This window comes from Chaetura pelagica, unplaced genomic scaffold, assembly GCF_000747805.2.
Source record: "Chaetura pelagica isolate M959 unplaced genomic scaffold, ChaPel_1.0 scaffold220, whole genome shotgun sequence".
In the NCBI taxonomy this organism is placed as follows: Eukaryota; Metazoa; Chordata; class Aves; order Apodiformes; family Apodidae; genus Chaetura; species Chaetura pelagica.
Window position 1 is genome coordinate 1,504,587 of NW_009951982.1, and position 22,365 is coordinate 1,526,951.

A 22,365-nucleotide genomic window follows, 5' to 3' on the forward strand; every position below is an offset into this window, starting at 1 on the left:
CTGAAACTGTGCTGCAGAAAAGTGTTTTAATTAGGTTCCAGACAGTTTCACGTAAAAAATGGAATTACATTTTCATTTATGTTTTTTTCGTACAATTTATAAATTGATCAGTGATTATAAGGAGAGTTCTGGGCAACTCCTGTAAGTACTGACTAGTGCAGAGGCATTTGTAATGTTTTGCATCAACACACTACTAATCTGGTTTAGAAAATGCAGTTTCCCTCATTTTTCTAATAGTACGAACAAATTTTTTCACTTGGCAATTGAGTGAACGATTACATGTTAGTAAGAACAAGAATCAAAAGAGTTGTTTCACAGGTCGACATGAAATCCAGAAATTCAACAATGGTCAAATTTTATTTTTCTGGCAGGCTTATCAGAATGGGAGAAACAAAAATCATACTTACAGACTTCCCTACCAGCCAGTTTTTATCCCCTAAGAAAGTATCCAAATCTTTCAGTAACTCTGGTGCTTTGTTGGTGAGGATATCATCAAATGCTTTTTCCTAGAGGAAGAAGGAAACAAAAACACACACCAATGCATGAGTCAGCAAAATGGAAATTCTGGGTGTTTCTTACTTGTGAAAAACCTGAAATTTGAAAAAGGTGTCAGTGAAGTAATTTTGTCTGACCCAAATTTTGGTGTACTCTTAGTTCTGTTTAGAAGAAGGAATCTGTTAATGTCTAAGTTAGGATTAATACAGCAAACAGCAATTATTTAAATCAAGAAAAAATGCAGGGGTAACTCCCCTTTGGATACATGCGTAGGGGCACTATAGAATTGAGGAAAGCTGAGGTACTTAACCATGAAGTGGGTTAGATAACCAAAACATGGCATTTGTGGCTCAGTGAGCCATGACTTGAGCCGATTACTCCCTTAATGAACACCTAGTAGCTCCTGGATGCTGAGGACAACGTATGGAGCAATGCTGCTTGTTTATCTGTGCTAATAGCCACCCAGCCACTGCGAGACAAGCCCAGCCATAGATTTAGGGTGAATTAATCTATAAAATATATTTCCAATGTCCAGTATTTGTGTAGATACGTTCAACAAAATTTTCTGCTGTCTGTTAAGAGCTTAGAAACTGCATTTTATGGCTCAAAGTAACAGCCAGAAGTTTGCGGTCCAGAAATTTCATATTTATACTCTATCCATTCTTGGGTAAGGTCCACTGCCCCTCTGCAAAACAAAAAAACACCCCAAACTATTGTGTGCTTATGAGGGTAATGACCTCCCCCAACTACAGAAGTATTCAGTCGACCCATGAAGCAGGTGGGGACGTGACCAGGATCCACATTCTGGGTCAGCACAGCCTACTTGTCTCCACCCTGGGGCTCTCCAGCAATGCCTGAGACAGCTGCTGTCGTGCCAGCTATTTTTTTGGAGGGGGGGGGTGAGGTGAGGGGAGAGTCTGTGCCTGGCATGGAGGGAGCTCCCATGGGCAGCTCCCACTTCTGCTCCATTCACCTTGCTTAGTTTTCACCTTGATACTGGCTAGATCGCCTAACATATCCTTTCATCTTGCTCTGAGGGATGTGTGAGCTTCTAATCACTTCTCAAGCCTGGGGAAACTTTCTGACTTAGTACTGTGTCTAAGTCACATCTGGCATTGTGAGACCACGAGACGCCAGTTCCTACCACAAGGTGGTGGCAGCAGACCCGGGAGGAGAGAGGGAGAACAGCTAATAGCGAGAGGAATGTGAAGAGATTCCCAGAAAGCAAGTTTCCCCAACCTTCCTTGGCGCCAAAACACTCCCTCGCGTGCATACGTGCCTACAGGCATACAAGGGTTGCCTTTGGACCCTCCTCCCTTTTAAATTAATCACTGGCGATATGATTTGAGTCCTTATTTTGGAGAAGTGCGTGAGTCCGAGGTGGCGGGTCAGCCTTCCCCCGCCAGTGAGGAAACCTCCGGAGGTCACTAGGAGATTCAGTAATTCACATTTATCAATACTTAAGACCTCCAAATACACTTTCAGATCTTCCCCTGCAAGATTTCAGAGCACTTTTGTATGGTCTAATTATTTATTATTTGTTTTTCTACTCTGTTGTTTGGGTAATAAAATTACCCTCTCTGACATGTTGCCTTTGAGTATATGGAAGATGGCTGCACTGGTACTTAATGGGGAAATCCGTTGTTACGCTACCACTTTCCTGAAAAGTGTCAGGTCATCGGGTTGAGTCAGAGTCATGTGGAGCCCTTGTAACGACCCAGTCTTCCCCAGCAGACCTGCATGCCTGCATCTGGGGCTCTGGTGAAAGGGGCTGGCCAGAGGCCAAAAAAAAACCCCAAAATGCTGTAGAACTTGCCCATGACTGTGTGTTAAAGTAGCCAGGGCAGCACGTTAGCCTGGCATCAGTATTTGCAGAGGCACCACAGAGGACCGAAGTGGGGCTGTGGGGGTCTGGAAAGCATGACTGCAGTGACAGTGCGGGTTGTGCTGCCTGCCCTCTTCAGCAGCACCTGCTGGCCTACAGCATCCTGGTCACTGGAAAGCATTTGTCCCTGGCAGCTGATGTTATTGCAGATTGATACTTATTGAAAGTCAAGTAGAAATCAAGATGTGGAAGGGCAAAAGGAGGATGGGTTGAAGCTGTTCATCCTGTGCAGTTACAAAAAGGAGAAAGATTTGCTCTTATCTGTTTGCAACAAGATACAGTCACTGCTTAGTGCTAACTGGGGTAGTAATATCCTCTTTCCCCCTGAAGAGCAGTTTGATTTATACACATAGGGCATTCTTAATTCAAAGTGAACCAGTGAGGGGCGGCTCATGATAGCCTCGTCATTGCTTCCACTGAGGGTGAAAAACTTCTGGTGACCAGGAAGTAAGAGGGAGCAGAAAACCTTGGCTGGATTAGCTTGGAGGAGGAACTCAGGAGCTGGCACACAGCAGTTTCTCCAGAGGTGATGCTCAGGTACAGAGTCACAGCTTATCTGCATTCTTTGTTTAAATTAGTGATTGTCTTACTCTAACATCCTGGTTTTTCTCTGCCCAAGGAAACAGCGTCATGAAATCATCTATGGTGTCCACAATGGCATCAGCTAGTGCCTGTTCCACAGGCGTCTGACCTGCCAGACCTTTGGGAAGAAAGCATATGAAGGGTGGTTAAGAGACAATATTAGCAGGAATTTTTGGTGGCCTCAAAGGTACACTCTGTTCTTTGTGAATATTTCCATAAACATACGTGTTCTCCAGGGCTTTTTTGATGCTAACAACTTGCATTTGACTCCTTGTATCCAGATGCAATCTAATCTGCATTTGCCTTTTTCCCTGCTCAGCCTCATATATCCATCCAAGTTAGTGAGTTGGTCTTCCCATCACCTGAGCCCATGGCCTCTTTATCCTTCTCTCTCCTTTCCACTATTCCAGTACATTCAGTGAGGATCAGCACTAATTCCTGTCTGTTAGTCTTTGCCTCTTGCAACTGTCTTATGTCCTTCTCCATCTCATGCTCTTTCTATCTCTGAACCCAACTTCCCTAAGAGCTTCTGTGAAAGTTGACTGCTTTTGCTGTCTTTCTGTCCTCCCTGTTCAGCCCCATTTTGAACCTTCTTATAACATCCTGCATGGTTTTGATTACTTCATAGTTACTTCATGGTAATAAGGCACCTTACCCAAATTTTGTCTTCTTTTCAAATCTGCTTTCCTTTTCTGTTGTCCTTTGACTTGCCTGCAATCTTCTCAGTGCTACTACTTTTTTTCCCTCATCCAGGTTCCACAGACCTGCACTCATGCTTTCACCTCTGTGCAGGTTCATGACATCCTTCTCTTCTTCTCTTGGTTCTTAAGCCTCAACTGGAAGCTCTGTGGCTCCCGTAAACCATATGCCCTTCATCTGCTAATTTATCTCCCTTACTGAAACTATGCTTTTGAAGGCAAGGGATGTGCCTCTCCTCTTGGGCATGAAGTTCTGTGAGCCTTCAGTGAGTAGTTGTTAGTGACAAGCACCTAAAATTGCCATTTCTTAATTTTAAAACCTTGGTGACACGTATGCAGGTTTAACAGCAGAAGTTACAAGTTTTCACTATGAATTTGAAATTAATTTTCCCCCCTTCCATGCCAGCTTTTTTCCCTGCTGTAGCTGACACCGTGATTAACACCAAAAGGAGAACAGCATGGTCTGAGTGCACTAGGATTTACATGCACCCCAGCCTGTGTGGCTGTCACAAGCCAGTGGAAAAGGTGTCAGGGGAACGCCTATGTCAGAACTTCAGCCTGTCAAAGGAGCATGGCTCCAGATCAGCCTCCAGACAGGAGATGGGGAGGGAGGACTACCAGCTGGCTGCTCATTGTACTCTCCTCTTGCAAGTGGTAGATGATGTCAAGGATGGAGGGAATTGGCAGGGGGGCAGTATTGCAGACAGGCTTGAAAATGTGTTGTGCTAGTGCCTTGAAGAATAAGGCTCTGCACTTCTACCTGTTTCCTCAGTTGGAAAATTTGAGATATTTTGAAAGACAGGTTATACCCCTTTGCTCAGAGTGTAAAAAAAGTAGGATAGGATTTTCTTTCCAGCCCCCCTTTTCAATTTGCTGATGTTCAGCACACCATGAACACATCTGCCTTTGACCTGAATTTTGCAGATGGTTTTGAATGACATCTTGCTGACCTAAAGCAAGCCCTGACTACTCTCTTTGATTACTTGCAGTACTAACTCTTATATTGCTTTATCTAACTGGTTGAGTACTTCCATAGCATGTAAGTATTTAAAGATGGAAGTGATGTCCCCATCTGATCTAATCTCTCTACCAGCTCAGAATTGCTGCCTAAATCTGATTCAGAGTGCTCTGCCTGCTGACTGTGATAATCTCTAATGCTTCCTAAACCTCCTCCTCCTCCTGGTCCTCTCTCTGGTTAGCCTGGCAGCTCTAAGTTTAGTTCCAGGGGAAGCTACTCTGAGAGTCTTTGAGTGTCATAGTTTGACTCAGAATCAACAAAAATTATACCCTAGGTAAGTGCTTTCTGTTGTCCAGCAACAGGTGAATGTAAAGTTTATTGGATGGAGAAGTCAGCCCAAACCCCAGGTATTGTGTGGAGAGGGGAAACTCAATGAGATGTAAGTGGAGATTATTTCTGAGTTTTCCTTTAAGTACACACTTTCACATTCTAGGTGACATTTGGGTGACTCCAAACCTTGTCACAGCATACTAGCAGATTTGCCTTGGTGTTCCTTCTTCTGATCTTGGAACCACAGGGGCTGTAGCCTGAGATCTCATAAGGATTGGCACAGCAGTCCCAACCGAGCAAGCAAAACAAGCATGGAATTACAGTAAGGAAGGCCACTGAATATGGATGTGCCACAACACAACACTTCTTGGTCCTTTCTGAACCTTTGCTCTATGAGCAGCATCTCTAATAGCAGCCTATATGATACACTGCATTTCTGTGCTCAGCACTTGGCTATGGCAGACAAACCACAGATGCCACCAGAGGCTGGTAACTACTAGCAGTTTGTGCCAGGGAAAAGGCCTAGGACCAGTATTGCCACACTTGTGTTGATTTCTGCTTGGTTGGGCTTGTCAAGCTGTTGGTTTGGTTTTGATGTGTAGGATGTGTTTTTCCTCAGTATTAAAGGTGGGTGCAGAACAAAGCAAGATAATAGTTAAACATGTTACCTGATTCTCTGGCTAGATATCTTGCTATTGCCAGGCTCTGGTGAATGATAACTCCATCTACTTCCAGAATGGGGATTTTGCCAAATGGGATAGCTTGGAGGAAAAAAAAAAACAAAACAAAGAGAAATATAAATTATAGCACTTAATAGTGGGGGTCTGTAGTAGCTGCCCTTTTATCACTTGGAGGGTATGCACTTATATATGCACTTATAGCACTTAGCAGTTTCACAGTATTTCTGTAGGTAAATGCATGGACTAAAAAAAACACGACCACCACAATATCAAAAAAGCAGGTAAGGTTAAGGACATAACCACACAACACTGCAATAAGGCACCTGTAGCACAGAAACAAGGCATTGCATTTCCTATTTCCAAGCCTTGTGCTGTAAAGGCAGAAGGGCCTCCTACATATTCCGAGTTCTTTGTGCAGGGAAACTGTCTCACCAAGAGACAAATAGAGCTTTCACACTGAACCACAAATGCTAAGAAGATACTAAAATTTGCTTGGCTTCACTTGCATTAAAAAGAGCACTTCAGTCAATCATGGAGAAAAAGCCTCCAGACTTTAAATATAGCGGAAGACAAACTAAGCAGGAAGCATGGATATCTGTAAGAGAGTTTGAATTAAGAAATATGTGTTATTTTTCAGTCATTAATTTAGTAGCATAATATGTGTGAAAACCTGGGCTGCTACTTTGTCACATTTTTGAGAAGCTGCTGGTATATCAAATGGGGCTGGTACCTTGGAGCAAAGCTTAAGCTGATAAAAGCTATGGTGTTTAAGGTGGTGAGAATGTGCTTATGGGAACCCAGTGCTGTTCACCAGAGGAACTTTAAATATCTGTGTTTCAAAGGATGCTGTTTCATGAATTCCAAGTATATGATTGCAAGTGCTGAACATAGCCAAATGCTTTGTCTCTGATTTTCATCTAGACTACACCTTAAGTAAATAAGATTTAAGCCTATCTTAAGACTGTCGTGCAGTGTACAAAGGCAGTAGTAGAAAAGTGGTAATGTTGGCTATTGGAAATATGCAAGGTGTTTTCAAACCCAGAAGAACTGTCTTCATGGGACTCCTGGAATACCACTTCTATTCTATAAGGGTTTTTTTAGTTCTTAATGAAAATATAAAAATAATGAAACCTCATTAATTCATGACCTTTTTATCAAGGAGACTTCATCAATGATGTGGCTCTGTGGTTTAGCATCCAGTATGAAAAACACATTAGGTAAAGGATCTTAAATGTCAAATCTGTATCTGCATTTGAATCTGGCCACTTCTAAGTTTAGCATTCTGTGAGGCCAGTATAAATTTTGATGCTGATGACTAGCAGAAGCAAGAGAGCTCAAAGAGCATTAACTGCTGTACACCAGGGAAAAAGCATGCACTGCTAGTTGTTATTGAAACAATAGTAGACTTTTTCTGCAGAAGAATTAATGTTTATTTTCCAGAGAGTAGCAAGGCCCTGGCAAGTCCACATGTTGCTTCATTGAGAATCCAGTGAAGAGAAGGCACATCCCTGAATGCAAAACTGAAAAGCTCTCTGGTTGTGTGAATGAGAAGAGCTGTGGCCCTGCATGGTGGATTAATGGTGCAAGAGTGCTCTGAGCACCATTGCTTCAAAAGCTACAGAGCTGTGCAGTAACATTTATTTACACAGGACACCGGTGCATCTTTCAAGCAAGTGTGATAAGAGGGGATGAGAGCATGTGAGACTGCTGGACGTGCCAGAGGGGTCAGCCTACAGCCACCTTCAGATGGCTCCAGACCACACTGGGCTGTACAGCAATGCCAGACAACAGGTAACAGCAAAAGTGCAGACAGCTCAGGAGCAGTAGCCACCATCCCTGAAGGAGTTAGCTGGCCTTTTTTGGAGGGCCCAGTAGTAGCGCCCCTGGTCTGATCCAGTTTTAGCTCTTTCAACATGACTAAGCCAGCCTAGCAGTACCAGCAGTAACTGTCAAAGCAGAATGATCGTTGTTCAGGTTGAGAAACTACTATTGCTTCATCTAGAAACAGAACAGACCTTTTTCTTCTGTGCTTACATATGGGGGTGCGTCTAAAAGCTGCAGCTTTGACTGATGTTTCACTTTGTCAGTCACTACAAGGAAAATGAAAGCTGGTTTGTTTGTATGGATATATGCTTTTTTTAAGATACCCTTGGTTACAGCAGAAGGAGGGAGGCATCTTGATGACAGTTGACAAACACGGATTAAGGTGTGAAAGGCAGCTGGGTGACAGAGTGGTAGTAATCTCTCATGATCTGTTTCTCAGGAATCTGTCTATTTCTGGACTCACTATTTCCTCCTAGCACTGCACAAAATTCAAGGGAATCCCTGTTTCTTCCTTGAAAATGTGCTTAATGTCTACAAAGTGCTTCCTCCTCAGTGCTGAGCTGTTCTCCGTAAGTCCTGATGATTCTCTCCTGGAAAAGAACCTGAGTTTACAATTGAAAATATACAAATACAGCTTTGTTTTGTGTGCAATAGAAATATTCACACACTTACATTATTCATAATGCAAGTATAAAATTAATAAATGAGAGCAGATTTTATTTCACATTATCCCGTGAACCTTGAGTGTCCGAAAGACATTATGCTTTGATTTATAATGAGGCTTGGGTTGTTGTTTTTTTTTGGCTGAGAGGCACCATATCTATTGGCATCATTACTAAACAATGGACTATTTATAGCATGGTAAATGCTATACATGGTATAGATTACTACAGATGGTAGATGGGAGATGATTTTTCCTTTTTGTGCGTTCAACATGCCATTTGATTTTTTTTCTTGTAAAGAACAGGGAAAAAAGTTATTTCAGTAAAAGTTAGATATTTTTTTCTTGCTGGTAAAGTGTATGCATAAGATTACACACCAACTTTTGTGAATTATTGATTTAATAAGCTGTAATAAGTGTAATTTTGAGAGGTTTGAAGAAAGCACAGTTGTGCTGCACAGATGATTGTAAAAATCTGTCGTTAGTTCTTGACTGCAGGTTATCCTATTCTTGCACACCAGAAAGTAAGCAGAAATCTAGGCTGCTTTACAGCTGAAGCAAAGAACAGAGGAGGGGCAAAAAATATAGTACATCTCTGTATTGGAGGAAAAGTTATAATGGCTTATAAAGGTGCATTTTCAGTCTGGGAAAGTTTAGGGGAAAAAAAATAACTCTTGACCTTTGAAATATTATTAGCCAAAATTCAGGTAGCAAAGCTTTTAGTAACCCATAGTGAAGTATCTTTGCTCTTCTCATAACTTAAAAGAACAATTTCCCGTATTGATAAATTCATAGCAATACCACGAGATAGATTGTATCAATAAGTTTGAGTGATGTGGGCAGAAATGTATTCTCTGTGAAAACTGGAAGCTTCCTCTTCCACGTGGAGAAAAAGAGGGTGGATTTGTGTCTCAGTTCATTTTAAGGAAGGATGCAAAGAGCCTTCACACTGTATGGGTGCAATTTGTTGGCTGGAGGCAAGGTCAGAGTTTGACAAATTACCTCAGTGTGTCCTCTAGACACTTTACCTGTAGCTCATTTTCTGAAGTGTGACAAAAACCACAGCCAGACCATCTACTCAGGGGCTCCAAACTACAGCAGAAAAATCATCTCTCTGTACATGAATTTAAGCAGTGTTACACTTAGACTCATGCATGTGGGCTCCTGTGGCTTGCTTTGAGCCTCCTGTGGCACTTTTGGCCCTAGCTCTGCTCACCAACACCCCATGTTCAAGGAACCTCTGGGAATGTCCAGATGTGCCACGTGTGTAAGTATTGTATCAAGACTGCTAAATTTTGCACAGTTTTGGTGAAAGGCATGGTTTGTGTGACTCCAGATGTAGGTTGTTTCATGCCAGGCTCCTATATTAGATAAGCAAGTGAAAGGGATGGCACATGAAGCTGGAACATGAGAGGAATCTCATTTGGGTAGACTGAAGGTAGTGGGAACAGAGCATTAAACAACATGCATCAGAGAGCAGTTGTGAACAAACAGTTAAGCCAAAGTAATCCAGACTGGAAGAATGTGCATATAACTTTGCTAGTTTTTCTTGAACCTCGAAGGGTTAGGTGGCTGCTTTGCACTGACATCAGTTTATGCCTTTGTGTATCCATATGGATGTCCTTTACACCTTTTACAAACCAATGCTGTTTTGCAAATGTTCCAACTCTCAGTTACTGGCGAATACATTTGAAGAAGGAAAACTAGAAAAAACTGTTGCCATCATCATAGAAACAGCATCATTTCTCAAGCATGCACAAAATATATGACCTTTCCCTTTTAGTTTCTGCTTGTTTTATTGCTCCTCTGAAGTTGAAAGTGCTGTGAATGCTTGTGTTGATTTCCAGATTTAGACTGAAAACTCATTGAAAAGCAGAACAGATTTATTTTTTTTTTTCAAGTCTGCTGTTTGCATACCTAAACCTGTGGTCTTCTTTAAATTGAATTTCATCAAGGAAATTCTTGCTTTTCTTATTATCTTGGCTATTCACTGTGTAGAGAACTGCCAGAAGCCATTCCTGACTGCTGGCGGCCTGCTAGGGCCGTCATCGGTCCACAGCGTACTGTGTTAGCACTGCATACTGGAATGAAATCTGCACAGACTTTACAGTCACCATGAAAAAAGTCTTGACAGCAAGTGTAAGAAATCAGACTGATTTTAGGAAGGACTCACTCAAGTGTCTGTGCAGTGTTAAGGACTCTGATAAATTCCTTTTTATCTATATTTTGATTTTGGTTGGCTTTTGTGACTAGAACTGATGTCTACATAGTCTCTCCTAGATACTAAGCAGGGGAGATGAGGCTTGATGTGTGTTAAAGGCAAGGACATCTGTATAAATTGCCTCCATCCCATGAAACCCCCGAGGGCTGTGATAACTATTCCCATCCTAGCATGTCTAGAGGTTCTCACCAGTGTTCAGGCCTTCCCTTTGACCATAACTTTCTTTCTCATCCTCCTGGACATGACCCAGGTGGATAGTAAGGCAGCTGGGTTGGTCAAAGATGGAGGAAAACTAATTTCACAACCATTCCTCTTACTTCAATATCTCTGTCAAAATAAGTTCTCCTCTGCCTGGAAAGCTAACCATAACGGCTTTTTTTTTTCCATTCATGTTTAAATTGGATCATGAGAAACAAATATAGGAGATACTTTGCATCTTCCAGTCTGAAGTATAAGAAATATGTAGGTTTTGTAGGGCTGGCAGAGGAGCAAGGACCCTGGGAAGTGGTTGGCCTGGAGCTGTGGAGGCATCCAGAATCTGTATATTCTAGAAAGGGAGGACCAGGATGGTGCTCAGATCTAACTTCAGCCCAGCTTTAGTGCTCTAGCTATTACAACTCATATTCTCCTGGGAAGTGATTGTTAAGCCTTGCTTTTTACCTATAGAGAGCTGTTTACACATCTTATCTAGAGCTACGTAGTAGCAAGTCACTTTGGAAACAGAACAAATGCTTCCTTGAGGAATTGATGGCTGCTGTCAGCTGCCTCTCAAGGTTTATCTATTATCTTGGTAGTATTTTAAGTGCAATAATTAATCTTTCAATTTCCTGAGGACCTTTCAAGCATCACTACACCCCTCATAAACAGTATGTAACATGTTTACAGCCATCAGTGCAATGAAAGAATCCTTTGCTATGGTGACAGTCTGTGTAATCGCCATTGCTTCACATTCCCTGTATGAGGCACAGAACAAAAGCTGTTGCTTTGTGCTAGCCTAATAGCTCGAGGGAATGGTGACTTTGTGCACCATTACATTTTGCATTATTATGACTTGTATCAGTGCAATGATGCTTTTTGTGAGGAGCATAGTATGAGGCAATACAGATCTTAAATGGGTCTATAGTATAGTAGTATATAGATTCTGAATTGAGTATGGTTGAGATACAGAAATTTTACTTTCAGAGTGTATAAGTCAAGCAATAGAGGATTTGTTATGTCTCTCTCTCATACAAAAACAAAACAAAACAAAACAAACACCACTTAAATGTAGACAAAATCAAATGAGACAGTATTTCTAGAAGCAAGGAGTTACATATTTGCTTGAAGGACCGTTAGGAGAAGAGCTTGCTGAGGGAAGCCACATAAAAAATGCTAGAACAAACCACAAAACCCATTAAATTCTTCAGTCAGGTCAAAATTCAATTTGTGACAGCTCCAAGTCTGCTTTTTAAATGGTCTTTCTGCATATCACACATTTTTTGTTATCTTGTCAATTTTACAGGAGAACTAAGAAATGTCTTCAGAATTATGACAGTATATTCTGATATATACAGTATGATGATTTGGCTGGGAGGCTGGTATTGTTGCAAAAAACCTTACTTCAATTTTGTGAAAATTGATGAAGCAAACCTATCTTCTGTACAGAGATCCAACTCTTGGTGCTCTTAGGCAAATTTGAAGTCTTTGATTTGTTCCCTTTGCAGCTAGAGAAACGTGAAGTGCCCTTTGTGTCCTTTTTCCCCTAAGTATTTTTTTCTTAATCTTACCCCATAATACTTGAAGTTTTTAAAAAGAGGGACATCATGTTGTACTTGCAGACTGCAGTGAAAACTGGTTTCAGATCTTTTATAGGCAAGTAGGTAAATGCAGGCATGGTGTATGCAAGTGTGTATGACAATTTGTGTGGTATTTCTTAATCTCACTTCAATATATAATTATGCAAATAGTTCAATTAACTGGATTAATTGTAATGATTTTTGAGGGTTGGAAAATAAGCAAGATACCAAACTGTTATTACATGGGCTGCTATTACACCAAAACCAGCTGTAATTCCCCTTATCATTGCTAAAGACTTACCACCCTTTGGTTTTCACCATGATGAGACTTACTGGAATCTGCTACTTATGTCTTCATTTTGAAGTAGAGCCAGTCCGGGGAAAATGGAAGGGGGGTAGGGGACAGGGAATCCTGAGCTTCATGGGGAAGATCTGTATACAGAATATGAATTACATATTGTAGTGTAGGTGATTTCTCAGCAAAGTTAATTATGCCTTTGTAAGCACAATGGGTTGGACGAATCCCCTCGATTCATATTTACTGTTGAACGTACCTATAACTGAACATTTTTGGGAAGAAGCCAGTTCCCTGCTTTCCTGAGCTGTGCTGCTTTTCCCTCTTCAATCCCTGTCTCTATGGAGGGAGCCGAGGGACATGTTGAAAATTCAGGATAGTAGAGAATGCAGGTGGTTTGTTTTCCTGACAGCGAATGGTGCATCTTTGCTGTTTGCAATATTGTTGGACTGTTAAAACACACAGACCCTATGTGACCCCCTCCCTAGCCAGGAGGCAGACAGTTCCTGTGTTGAGTCCTGACCTGTAAAGTCAGAGTTTAGGTACCTTGGGGCAGACTGGGGCAGTGGCTGTTGGCCTTGTAGTAGTGTGTAAGGCTGCTTACTGCAGAGCCTTCTTGCTACCTTTAATTTAGAGTTTTGCTGAATGATTTGCCCGTGGGAGGTTATTTTGTGAGGAAATAACACGAGTAAGAATGGCCTCACAAATAAGGAGAAGGATGTAGTCATCAGTTAGTTGACCTCCAGGCAATTTACTTAGCATCATTACAATGTTATGCATCCAAATAAGATACCTTTACTATTATTATAGTCCATGAACCCCTTAATTTTTATATTGTCTACAATGTAAATGCCACTGGTGGCAAATCCCATCATTATGTTGCTGATTGAGCCAGGATTTGGGGAGCCTTCCAGAAGCAAAATGTTAGCATTCTGGTATGAGATGTGATAACACTTTCAAACATGCATCCAACCATTTCTTTGTCAGTGTACACTTTCCTGGTCAAATAGCACAATGCATTCCAGTTCCCGGTCACTGACTGACTGAAGCACACTGTCTACAGCAGCCAGAAGTTCAAAGAACTCCTAGATCAGCATAAATTTTGCACAGATGATTTCACTAATCTGAGAGCAGCAGCTCCCACATTTTACTAAACTTCCTAACTGCTTTGGAATTTCATCTAGGGATTGGTCGTAGTAGGGGCTGTTATGAAAGGCAATTATACAGAGAAAATTAAAAATCTTAACCCTTGCTAAGCCTGCTAAAAACTTTTCACATCACAGAAGGGGAAAAAAATATGTCCAAAGGTTAAATTGCTTTACCGACATGGATTAATGCAGTGGGTATAGCTCCAAACTGCATGGCTTAGATGGGGGGCTACTGAGGTGCCTCTCCTCCTTGTGTTTTGGTGCTAATAATGTTGCCAGTGGGCATACACTGCAGTGAACCACTACCATGCATAGAAAGCTTCACTCGGGAGTTCATGATGTGAACACTGAGGAAAAGTATAGGAAGGATTTGGCTTTGATGCTGGAGACATCATTGATATCTATTAATTGGTCTCCTTTTAGAACATCTTGTCCTAGGACGTGAATGCCTCTGTAGCGTTTAAGTTACTATTTATGCTTCGTCTTTTTAGTGTATCTTACTTAAACATCAGTGTGCAAAAATCTTCATGGTGTTATATATTGCTAATATTCTCTGAGCTTCATTTCAGGACAGAGGTGTGTGTATGTATGTGTGAATACGTGCATAGTTAAATATTAAAAAGGCCTATGCAGAGCTTTCCTCTGTTCCTCTGAATTCTCAATCTTGGCTTTAGCTTTGGTCCTGCTTCTCTGAGAACTGCAGTAGGAGAAGAGATATAAAGCTATATGCCACATAGTCAACAGGCTTAAGCTCCTAAAAAGACAAGGTTTCCCATGTCAGCCATCCCTAACTGAAAACATCCCATTTCCACTGCTTCCTTCATTTGCACTCTTCTCTGTATGTTGTTAGCCAGTGTTTTCCAAATTTGAGCACCACAGATGGTCTTCAGATGCCACTCGGAGGGCAGTGGTGTTTGACTATTTATCATTCAGGTCCCTGTGAACATTATGGACAAGTTAAATTATACCAAATTTAACTGCTCCCTACAGTAATAGAGGTTTGACTCTAAGATTCCATCCTACTTACTTGGTTTGATTTTGGGCCAGTCTGCTGCTTCTATCCTGTGGTCTTCATACTTCTTGCCTGAATAGGCAAACAGGTAGCGGCTGATTTCTGCTCGTCCTCGCAGATTGAAGTATGTCAACTTGTACTGGGGCATGTTGGATCCCTGAAAGGGAAGACACCATGTCACTTTAAATATGAGTAACTCGACTCCTTTTTACAAAAGCACACCATATGCTTGGTTTTGAAACACATACTTGTACAATGCAAAGGTCATATTACACAAAGCCATGATGTCTCATACTTGGCAATTGTTGCATTAATTGTGCTTTTTTGCTCTGCAACCAACAATATTCAGACAGGAGCAATGACAATTAAACCCGTAGTTCCTCCTAGTGTATCTCCAAAAGATTGGCTTGATTTTTTTCCAGATATGTTAAGGAGTTTCAGCTTTCATTTACTTTTCTTGTGACTCCAGACTCAAGCCATTTCTAAAATGCCAAAGTGCAAATCTAAAGTTATATACTGTAACAGAACCACAGAATGGTTTGGGTTTTAAAAGACCTTAATGATCATGTAGTAATGAGGAAAAACTGCGAAGGTGTTGTAATTTTCCTCATTAACTATTACCCTAGTTGTGCAGGGAACTGACCTGATTTACTTTAGAAGCAAAAATTTGCTATGGAATCTAGTCTACACAGTTGTTTTGAGAAAATCATCATCAAATTCTCAGTTTCTTGTACAGAAGCCAAAAGAAGACTGGAAATTATTTTGTGGTTTTCGTGTTAATTTGTTTCTTCAGTTCTAGTTAGGAATCATGTAATGGGAAGGCTCTATTTGTTTCTTGGTGTAAAATGCAAAGGAAGTGGTTACTCCTAATTTTGGATGTACAACAAGGATGGAGCAGGAAAGATGAACAGTTAAGGTCCCTTAAAGTCAAACATGAGCTTTTAAACTCTGTGCACATAGTACCTTAATAAGAGAGGTTTATGAACTCTGCTGAGATATAAATGTACAGGCTAGAAGAAATTAAAAAACAACCACCCACCTCCTCCTCCAAAGCAAAACCCTTTCGCATTTTGGCCTTACAGTAGACTTTACATGTCATTTACCATTCATTTGTACCCATCAGATTCAGTGTATTAGTGATAAAGCCTGCAACACAGGTCATGGAAGGGAACTTTTTTTAAATCCACATAACCTTGCAATAGAGGCAACACCCTTTTTTGTCACCTTGCCTTTGAAAACAGGCTTGAGGACAGATGAATCAGCATCTTTCACTTTAGAGGGAGAAGATCTTTGTTCAGAGGCTGGGGAAGCTTGAACTTAACTGAAGCTGGAAAGAGCAAACTGCCTTTGCCATCTACTCCTCAAAAGTCAAAATACCAACTTTCCATCCTCAGAGTAGCAAAGGCAAAAAAAAAATTCACAGCAAATGAGCACACTGGAGGCTGCTTAAATTGTCATGAAAGTTCCGTGTTCCCCTACATCATGCTGCAGGGTCAGGAGAGATTATTAGTAAATGAAGGTTTAAATTATTAGTAAATGAAGAATGCTGATGATCCAGCGAAGAAGCAGGAGCAGAGATGAAGAGTTACCAGTGGAGATATCTACAAATGCTTAAAAACGAAGACACCACTACAGTTGTATCTTTTAAGTCAAGAAAGCATGTTCCTTTGCACTGCACAGAAGAGGGAAGCTGCAGGCAAAATTATTTACATCAGGATGTGATTAGCTTTCTTGATGTGTTAATTACCAGAAAATACATTTCTCTACTGCTTGGCAAATGCAGCTTGCAGTTTACAGGTATGTTTCTTTCTCTAAAGAGAGAAATTTTGACACTTTCCAATTTTTCAAGAATGTTTTAGGCAAGTTGCAAAATTTGGCTACTCTGTTTTCAAATTTTGTGGCCAAATGCGTTACTTACTATGCTTTATTGTGCTTATACATTAATGCTATATATTATTATACTTTATTATTCATTTATGCAGGGTGAGTTTGGATTATATGTCTACAAAGTTAATATAAGAAGAGACAATAAGATTGCCCATCCCTGAAAGTGTTCAAGGGTAGGCTGGATGGGGGTCTGAGCAACCTGGTCTAGTGGGAGATGTCTCTGCCCATGCAGGGGATTCGGAAATAGATGATCTTTAAGGTTCCTTCCAACCCAAGCCATTCTATGATTTGGGAAGAGAAGTGGGAAAAACCCACTTGGTTCTTTCCGGTTTTTGTAGAGTTAAGCAAATACTACTGATTCAGTCTATGTTTGGAAATGATACAAACTTTAACATGTAAAGTCACAGTGTCTGCATCCCTTCTTTGAGGGTAGAGGGTTTTTTTGTAAACATCAGCAGAAGTTCCAGTGCCTCAGACTTACTGCACCACTCACACATGGCTCCAATATCTCTACTCCCTCTAGCCCACTTAGCCCTGTGCTAGTGGGAAGGTGTTGACAGCTGGAAGGCATTTAAAAACACAAAAATAGAAGATTTGAAGGTATAGTCATGAGGAAGCCAGCTGACAGCTATATAAAGAGCAGGCTGGAGATGAGTGAAGTGCAACATTTCTGGTGGCAAGTATTTTGAAAGAGTCTAATTCTTGCTGTGGGAGAACTTTATATACAAAGACATGTATAATCAGGAGTAGTGAGATGATGTAAAGAAAAGGGAATTTTGGCTGAAGATCAGCAAGTCTTTCTGGCTGTTTTGGTAGACTGTGGAATATTTTGGTCTGTCAAGGAAGCAGTGGAAACTATTGTTTGAAATGTCTAAAGAAAAGCTAAACAAATTTCTAATGAATACACTGTCAGGGGTAATCAAATATTTGCAGTGCTGATGCACATTTAAGCTTATGAATTTTTCTCCATCCGTGAACAAAAAAACCCAACCTCACAGGGAGTTTACCAAAAATACTTGACATTTTAAAGGCCTCTATAGCTTTATTGTAAGCATGTTTTTGTAAATGTTTGTAGGTTTTCTTTTTTATTTGTATTCATTGTGAAATGTCAGGAGTACTGCTTCCTAAACAATTACAGCTACATTTCTAAAGGAAAGAAAGGGTTGTGTTCAGAATAGATTTTTGGCAAACATACCAAGTAAGTTGTTGGCTTTTTTCTTTTATCCTCTTTTACCTCATTTTCCCAGTCTGCTTGTAAAGGAATGGATCATGAGAAACAGATTAAAACCATATTAAAAATGTCACTTCTAGGGGAAAAAAAAAATCTATTTTGCATCTTCAAGTTTATGCCCTTTTTTTTTTTGTTTAGGGGAGAGCTACAAAAATTTTAAAACTATTTTAAATTATTTCTCTTGTTTTTTAGGTTTACTCATGGCTTAAAAACATTGGAAGATGTATTTTCACTGTATACACAAAGAATACATGGTCAAGTCCCACCTGTACATCTGCCCTGCCCTACATTGAGAGCACCTGCAGGAACCTTAGCCCCAGCTGTATCACATACAACTTTGAAAGCAGTGAACTCAAGTAATTTAAATTTACTATTAAATTACCTTTAATACTTTCAAGTTGTTGACCTGCTTAGCTGATTTTCTATCGTTCCTGTGGCTTTCTTAAAGCCAGCTTAACTGGTTTAACATACCTTTAAACAGAAGATTAGTGGATCTCATGACTAAATTCTACTTTTGGAGCCACTCAGTGACAAAGTCAAACAGAAAATCTGAGAGGAGGTCAAATATGTGTAAAAGGTGACATTCTTCTTGTTACTCATGAGTAAAAATTCAGATTAAAGTTACAAGCATCCCAGATGTCTTAGGCCAGATTTCAAATAATTTAAATTGTTCACATCTTTATGGAGATATTGTATTACCTGATGAATTTGGAATACTTTTATTCCAGCTGAAGAAGGATTGAGCAATCAATTTGAAAACTTCAAGCAAGATTAGAGTGAAAAACAGAGCCAAGGAAGGAATCAGCATCAGTCTCTGAGAATTAAAATGCTGAATTTCAGGTAGCACTAGTGCAGAAAAGAAAAAGCCCTGGCAGACACAAAACTGTATGAATATACCGGAAGGGTATAGAAACAAGCAGTCCCAATGTCTGCAAGGTATGCAAGACTTTTGCTTTTACTGGGTGATAGTGTAAGTGTCCCTATTCTGTTTTTAAAGGTAAATCACAAATGCACTCACCTGCGTTTCACCTGCTCAAGATGAGTTTTGGGTGTGTACTCAGAGAAACCCAGAGCCAACTACCTCTCCCTGCTGGTGTGCAGTCCTGCATGCCCAGCCTGGACTTCTGCTCCATGCAAATAAACACCAAAACTCTGTTGGACATTTTAGAGGAACAGGGTTTCATCTGTTTTGGAAAATCCAGCCCTCAAAGTAATACAAGGAAATTTTTCTCAAGCTAGTAATAGACACCAAAACCTGGATGCAGATACTCAGTATGTGAATACAGAAGAAGAAAAAACCCCAAAACAACAAAAACCAAGAAAATGCAAAATGCAGCACTTTAATTAATTTTCTTTGATAATGCTGTTAATATTTGAGGTGACAGCAGAGAACTTTTCCCTGATCTGGGGGTAGAGGGGAAGAAACCAGCTAAATTGACCTATTTGTTCATATCCATCCAAAGTCTGACTAAGGACCTCCTGGTGCAAAGTCCCCTTTAATTGTACATTGCACTGTGAGAAATTAAGGGTTTTCTTGCCTTAAGGTTTCATCTTTGTGAGTGGGTTTAAAAAGACTTGACTGTTCCTTCCAGGAAGCAAGACCAATAGGGTTGGGTTAAGGTTCATCTGGGTATTTCTAAAAATCTGAGACTGGAACTGTCTGCTTGGAAAAGATCATGTGGGGCACTGTATGTGTATTTAACATGAGGGTCTTTAAATAATTTAGGAGTCACTTATAGAAAGGACCACAGCTATCACCTGACAAAACACTTCCCCAGCCATGGGCCTGCCAAAAAGGGGAAGCTGAAGGTCTCTGTTACCTGGTGTCATCAGCCTTGCATGAATTGCAGCCAGACCAATATGTGGTCCTTGGGAGAGCCCCTTTTCATTCCCCTGTGCTAATACAACTTAGGGCTCCCTCAGTGAACTTGGGGCCTGTCATCAGCTACCAGCAGAGCAGGCTGGACCTCAGGATCTCCAGGAGGAAAGCCAGTGCTTGCTGAAGGAAGTAAGAAGGGAAGGTGTTGCCATGCCTGACAAGGAAGTGCCTCTGAGGACTAGTGAGTTAGACAGTCAATGAATACCTCTGTTTATTGTATTGTAAGATTAAGCCATTATATCAGTTTGGCGTGTTTGACTTGCTGAAGCTGATATTATACATTCCATTTTCATTATAAGATGAAAGTATAACAACAAATCATCCTCCACTCACTGAAGTCTACAGGTGTCTTTCTGCTAAGAAGCATCTTGCTTTATGGAGTATAAAACAGAGTTTGTGCCCTCTCTAAGCCATAATCTATCTGAAGCTGAGAATTTTGGCAGATATTTTTATTTCTTTTTGTTCTTAGGGCTTTTTTTTAAAGCAATGGCTATTTCTTTACAAGGTGTTTCTGCAAAGTTGGCCTGAAAATTAGATGAGTAGGCTTGAAATAGATGTGTACCTACCAGCCTGATCTGGATATGCTATTGGGGTGGAGGGAGCACTGCAATTTCAGCCAATTAGTGTATTTACGCATGTATTTCTGTGATGTCTTAGATGTACCATGCTACATACACAGCTTGAAGTTCTTATAACCAGTTAGACATTCTCTGTTAATGGCAGCACTGGGATATCAGATCCCTCTGAAAACGCTTCCTTCTCTCCCTTACTCTCTGTTGTAGGGCCCACTAATGCTAATGTCAGTTAGGAAACTCAATTTAGAAAGGGAGAGAAGCTGGCTGGTTCTATGGGCTTTTTCCTTGTATACACAGACAAGGGAGTACACACATTAAAGGAGAGTTTTTCCTTAGGCTGTTATCTCAGGAGTGACTTATCCAAGTATGAAGCATGAATTTTTGGTTCTGATCCTTAGGAGTTGGGTAGAGTTGTGTTACTTTATGGAGGACGAAGTAAGTTTTTTAACCAGGAAAGAGGCTTATTCTACCTATTTTTATCTGGGCAACATCAAGAATATTAGGTTCAGTTTTGCCTGTTTTGCTTATTATCCTTCTCAGGTGTGAGAATTCCTAATCTCTGTGATTAGAGAGACGAGTATTACAGCAGATTTCTCCTCATCAATAATAATAAAAAAGTTTCCCTCTCCTAAGTGAATCTTCCTGCCTTTATTTTTTTTAAATTTTGGTTTTCAGAGGAAGGAACCAGAGACACAAGACTTAAATAGTTATTTCAGAAAGCAAACAAAGAAAAGCTTCCACAGCTGTAACTTTAAAAAATGCACTTTGCAGCTTTTGCAAGGTAGGAAAGACATGTCCATGTCCAGTATTTCTTCCTTTTTATTTAACCAGGCTAACAGAATGGTCAGAAAGCTTTAGGGAAAGGTATGCTTGGTTACCTTCTGCTGCTTGAGCAATGCTGAAAGGACAGGGGAAGCTAATGACTTTGGGATTCCCACTAGGAAACAGAATTGAAGAACCATGATGGACCTCTATTATTGCACAGCAAACAGGAAAAATGCTCATTTTCATTTTCTTTGCAGTGTGAGAGAGGCTTTTGAAAGCCTGATCTGTCAGTGTGTGGGTTTTAAAAAAGAGGGTGTGAGAGAGCTTAAAGCAATTATCTTTGCAAGGAATTGCCAGGCTTGGTTTGCTTGTGTGGGAAACTAGAGCTCTGGAAAAATCCTTCAAGAACACAGGAGGAAAAAAACACATCTCAGTTAAACCAAAAGAATAGAAAAATACTAGTTCTGAGAAGTTTTTTTTTTAAGATGGGAGTCTGATGTGAGTGGACAGTGAATGGGTGGTCACTTTCAAGACCATTATTGAAGGGAGAACACCAGGGTCTGCTGGGTTTCTCTAAAGTTAATGTTCTAGATGCTGCTCTTCTTGTGACTGTCCCTTGGGTGACTGCAGTCAAAACAATAGGAATTCAGATATTTGAGGTTCACCCCATTAATTTTAACGGCAGTGCATTGAGGCAGCACTTATGTGCCAGTAGGTAAAAGGAGGCAGCAAGGGGCTCACAGAGCAGTCTTTGCTGGGCTGCATTGGCAACCTGCTGCCCCTTTTGCCTCACGTGTCCGACTCTTCAGTTTAGGGCCTTCAGCATCTGGAATGACCCTGCTTTCTGTCTGATCCTCAGTCTTTTGATTTGCAGCTACTTGCCTCCAGTTTTAGGTAAATAACTTTCAAAATAGTTTTGTGCAGCCTTCCAGGCTGTAATGAATTTCAAATGAATAAACTGCATGCTTGAGACTGCTAAATACTGGTAAATAAGATTGCAGAAGAGGAGATCTCAGGAAAGATGCAAACTAAGGAGTGATTCAGATGATTTCTCAGGAAAGATTATTTGTGTCTATTATTTCCTCATGAGATATTTTAAGAATTCTATTAAGCATTTTGTGGCAGAACAATAGCCTAAATAATCTTAATTCTTGCCAACACCAGGCATTTTTGTAAAAACTCCTGCCTTGCATCTGTCTCTGTAGTCTCCAGATAAATCAGCACCCCGTCACAATATCCCTACAAAGCAAAGAGTGCAGTGGCCAGTGACGTTGCTGTGTGTTAAGTGGTTTAGTCAGCTTTCCGAAGGCAGCTGCTGGTTTTACCAGGATGATTTCATGTCCATTTCCTGAACTCTCAGGCTTGTCTAGCACAGTAATTTGTCTAACAACTGTCTTGGTTCTCCAACATGTTCTCTTGGATGTGAAAAAAGGAGCTTTTTTTCCCTATCCCAGCCACCTGTGT

The 22,365-nt window shown here is 40.6% G+C and overlaps 1 protein-coding gene across 1 annotated transcript in view; it reads right to left on the bottom strand.

The window, feature by feature from the left end:
• The window catches only part of HPGDS (hematopoietic prostaglandin D synthase), a 15,556-nt gene extending 841 nt beyond the window's left edge, over positions 1 to 14,715 (bottom strand). Inside the window, exons 1-4 of the mRNA XM_010001369.1 lie at positions 14,580 to 14,715; positions 5,617 to 5,709; positions 2,971 to 3,080; positions 408 to 506 (exon numbers count right to left, since the gene is read on the bottom strand). Coding sequence (XP_009999671.1) covers positions 408 to 506; positions 2,971 to 3,080; positions 5,617 to 5,709; positions 14,580 to 14,712 — 435 coding nt within the window. The 5' untranslated portion in view covers positions 14,713 to 14,715. The remainder of the gene's footprint in view (positions 1 to 407; positions 507 to 2,970; positions 3,081 to 5,616; positions 5,710 to 14,579) is intronic.
• Positions 14,716 to 22,365: the final 7,650 nt, after the last annotated feature.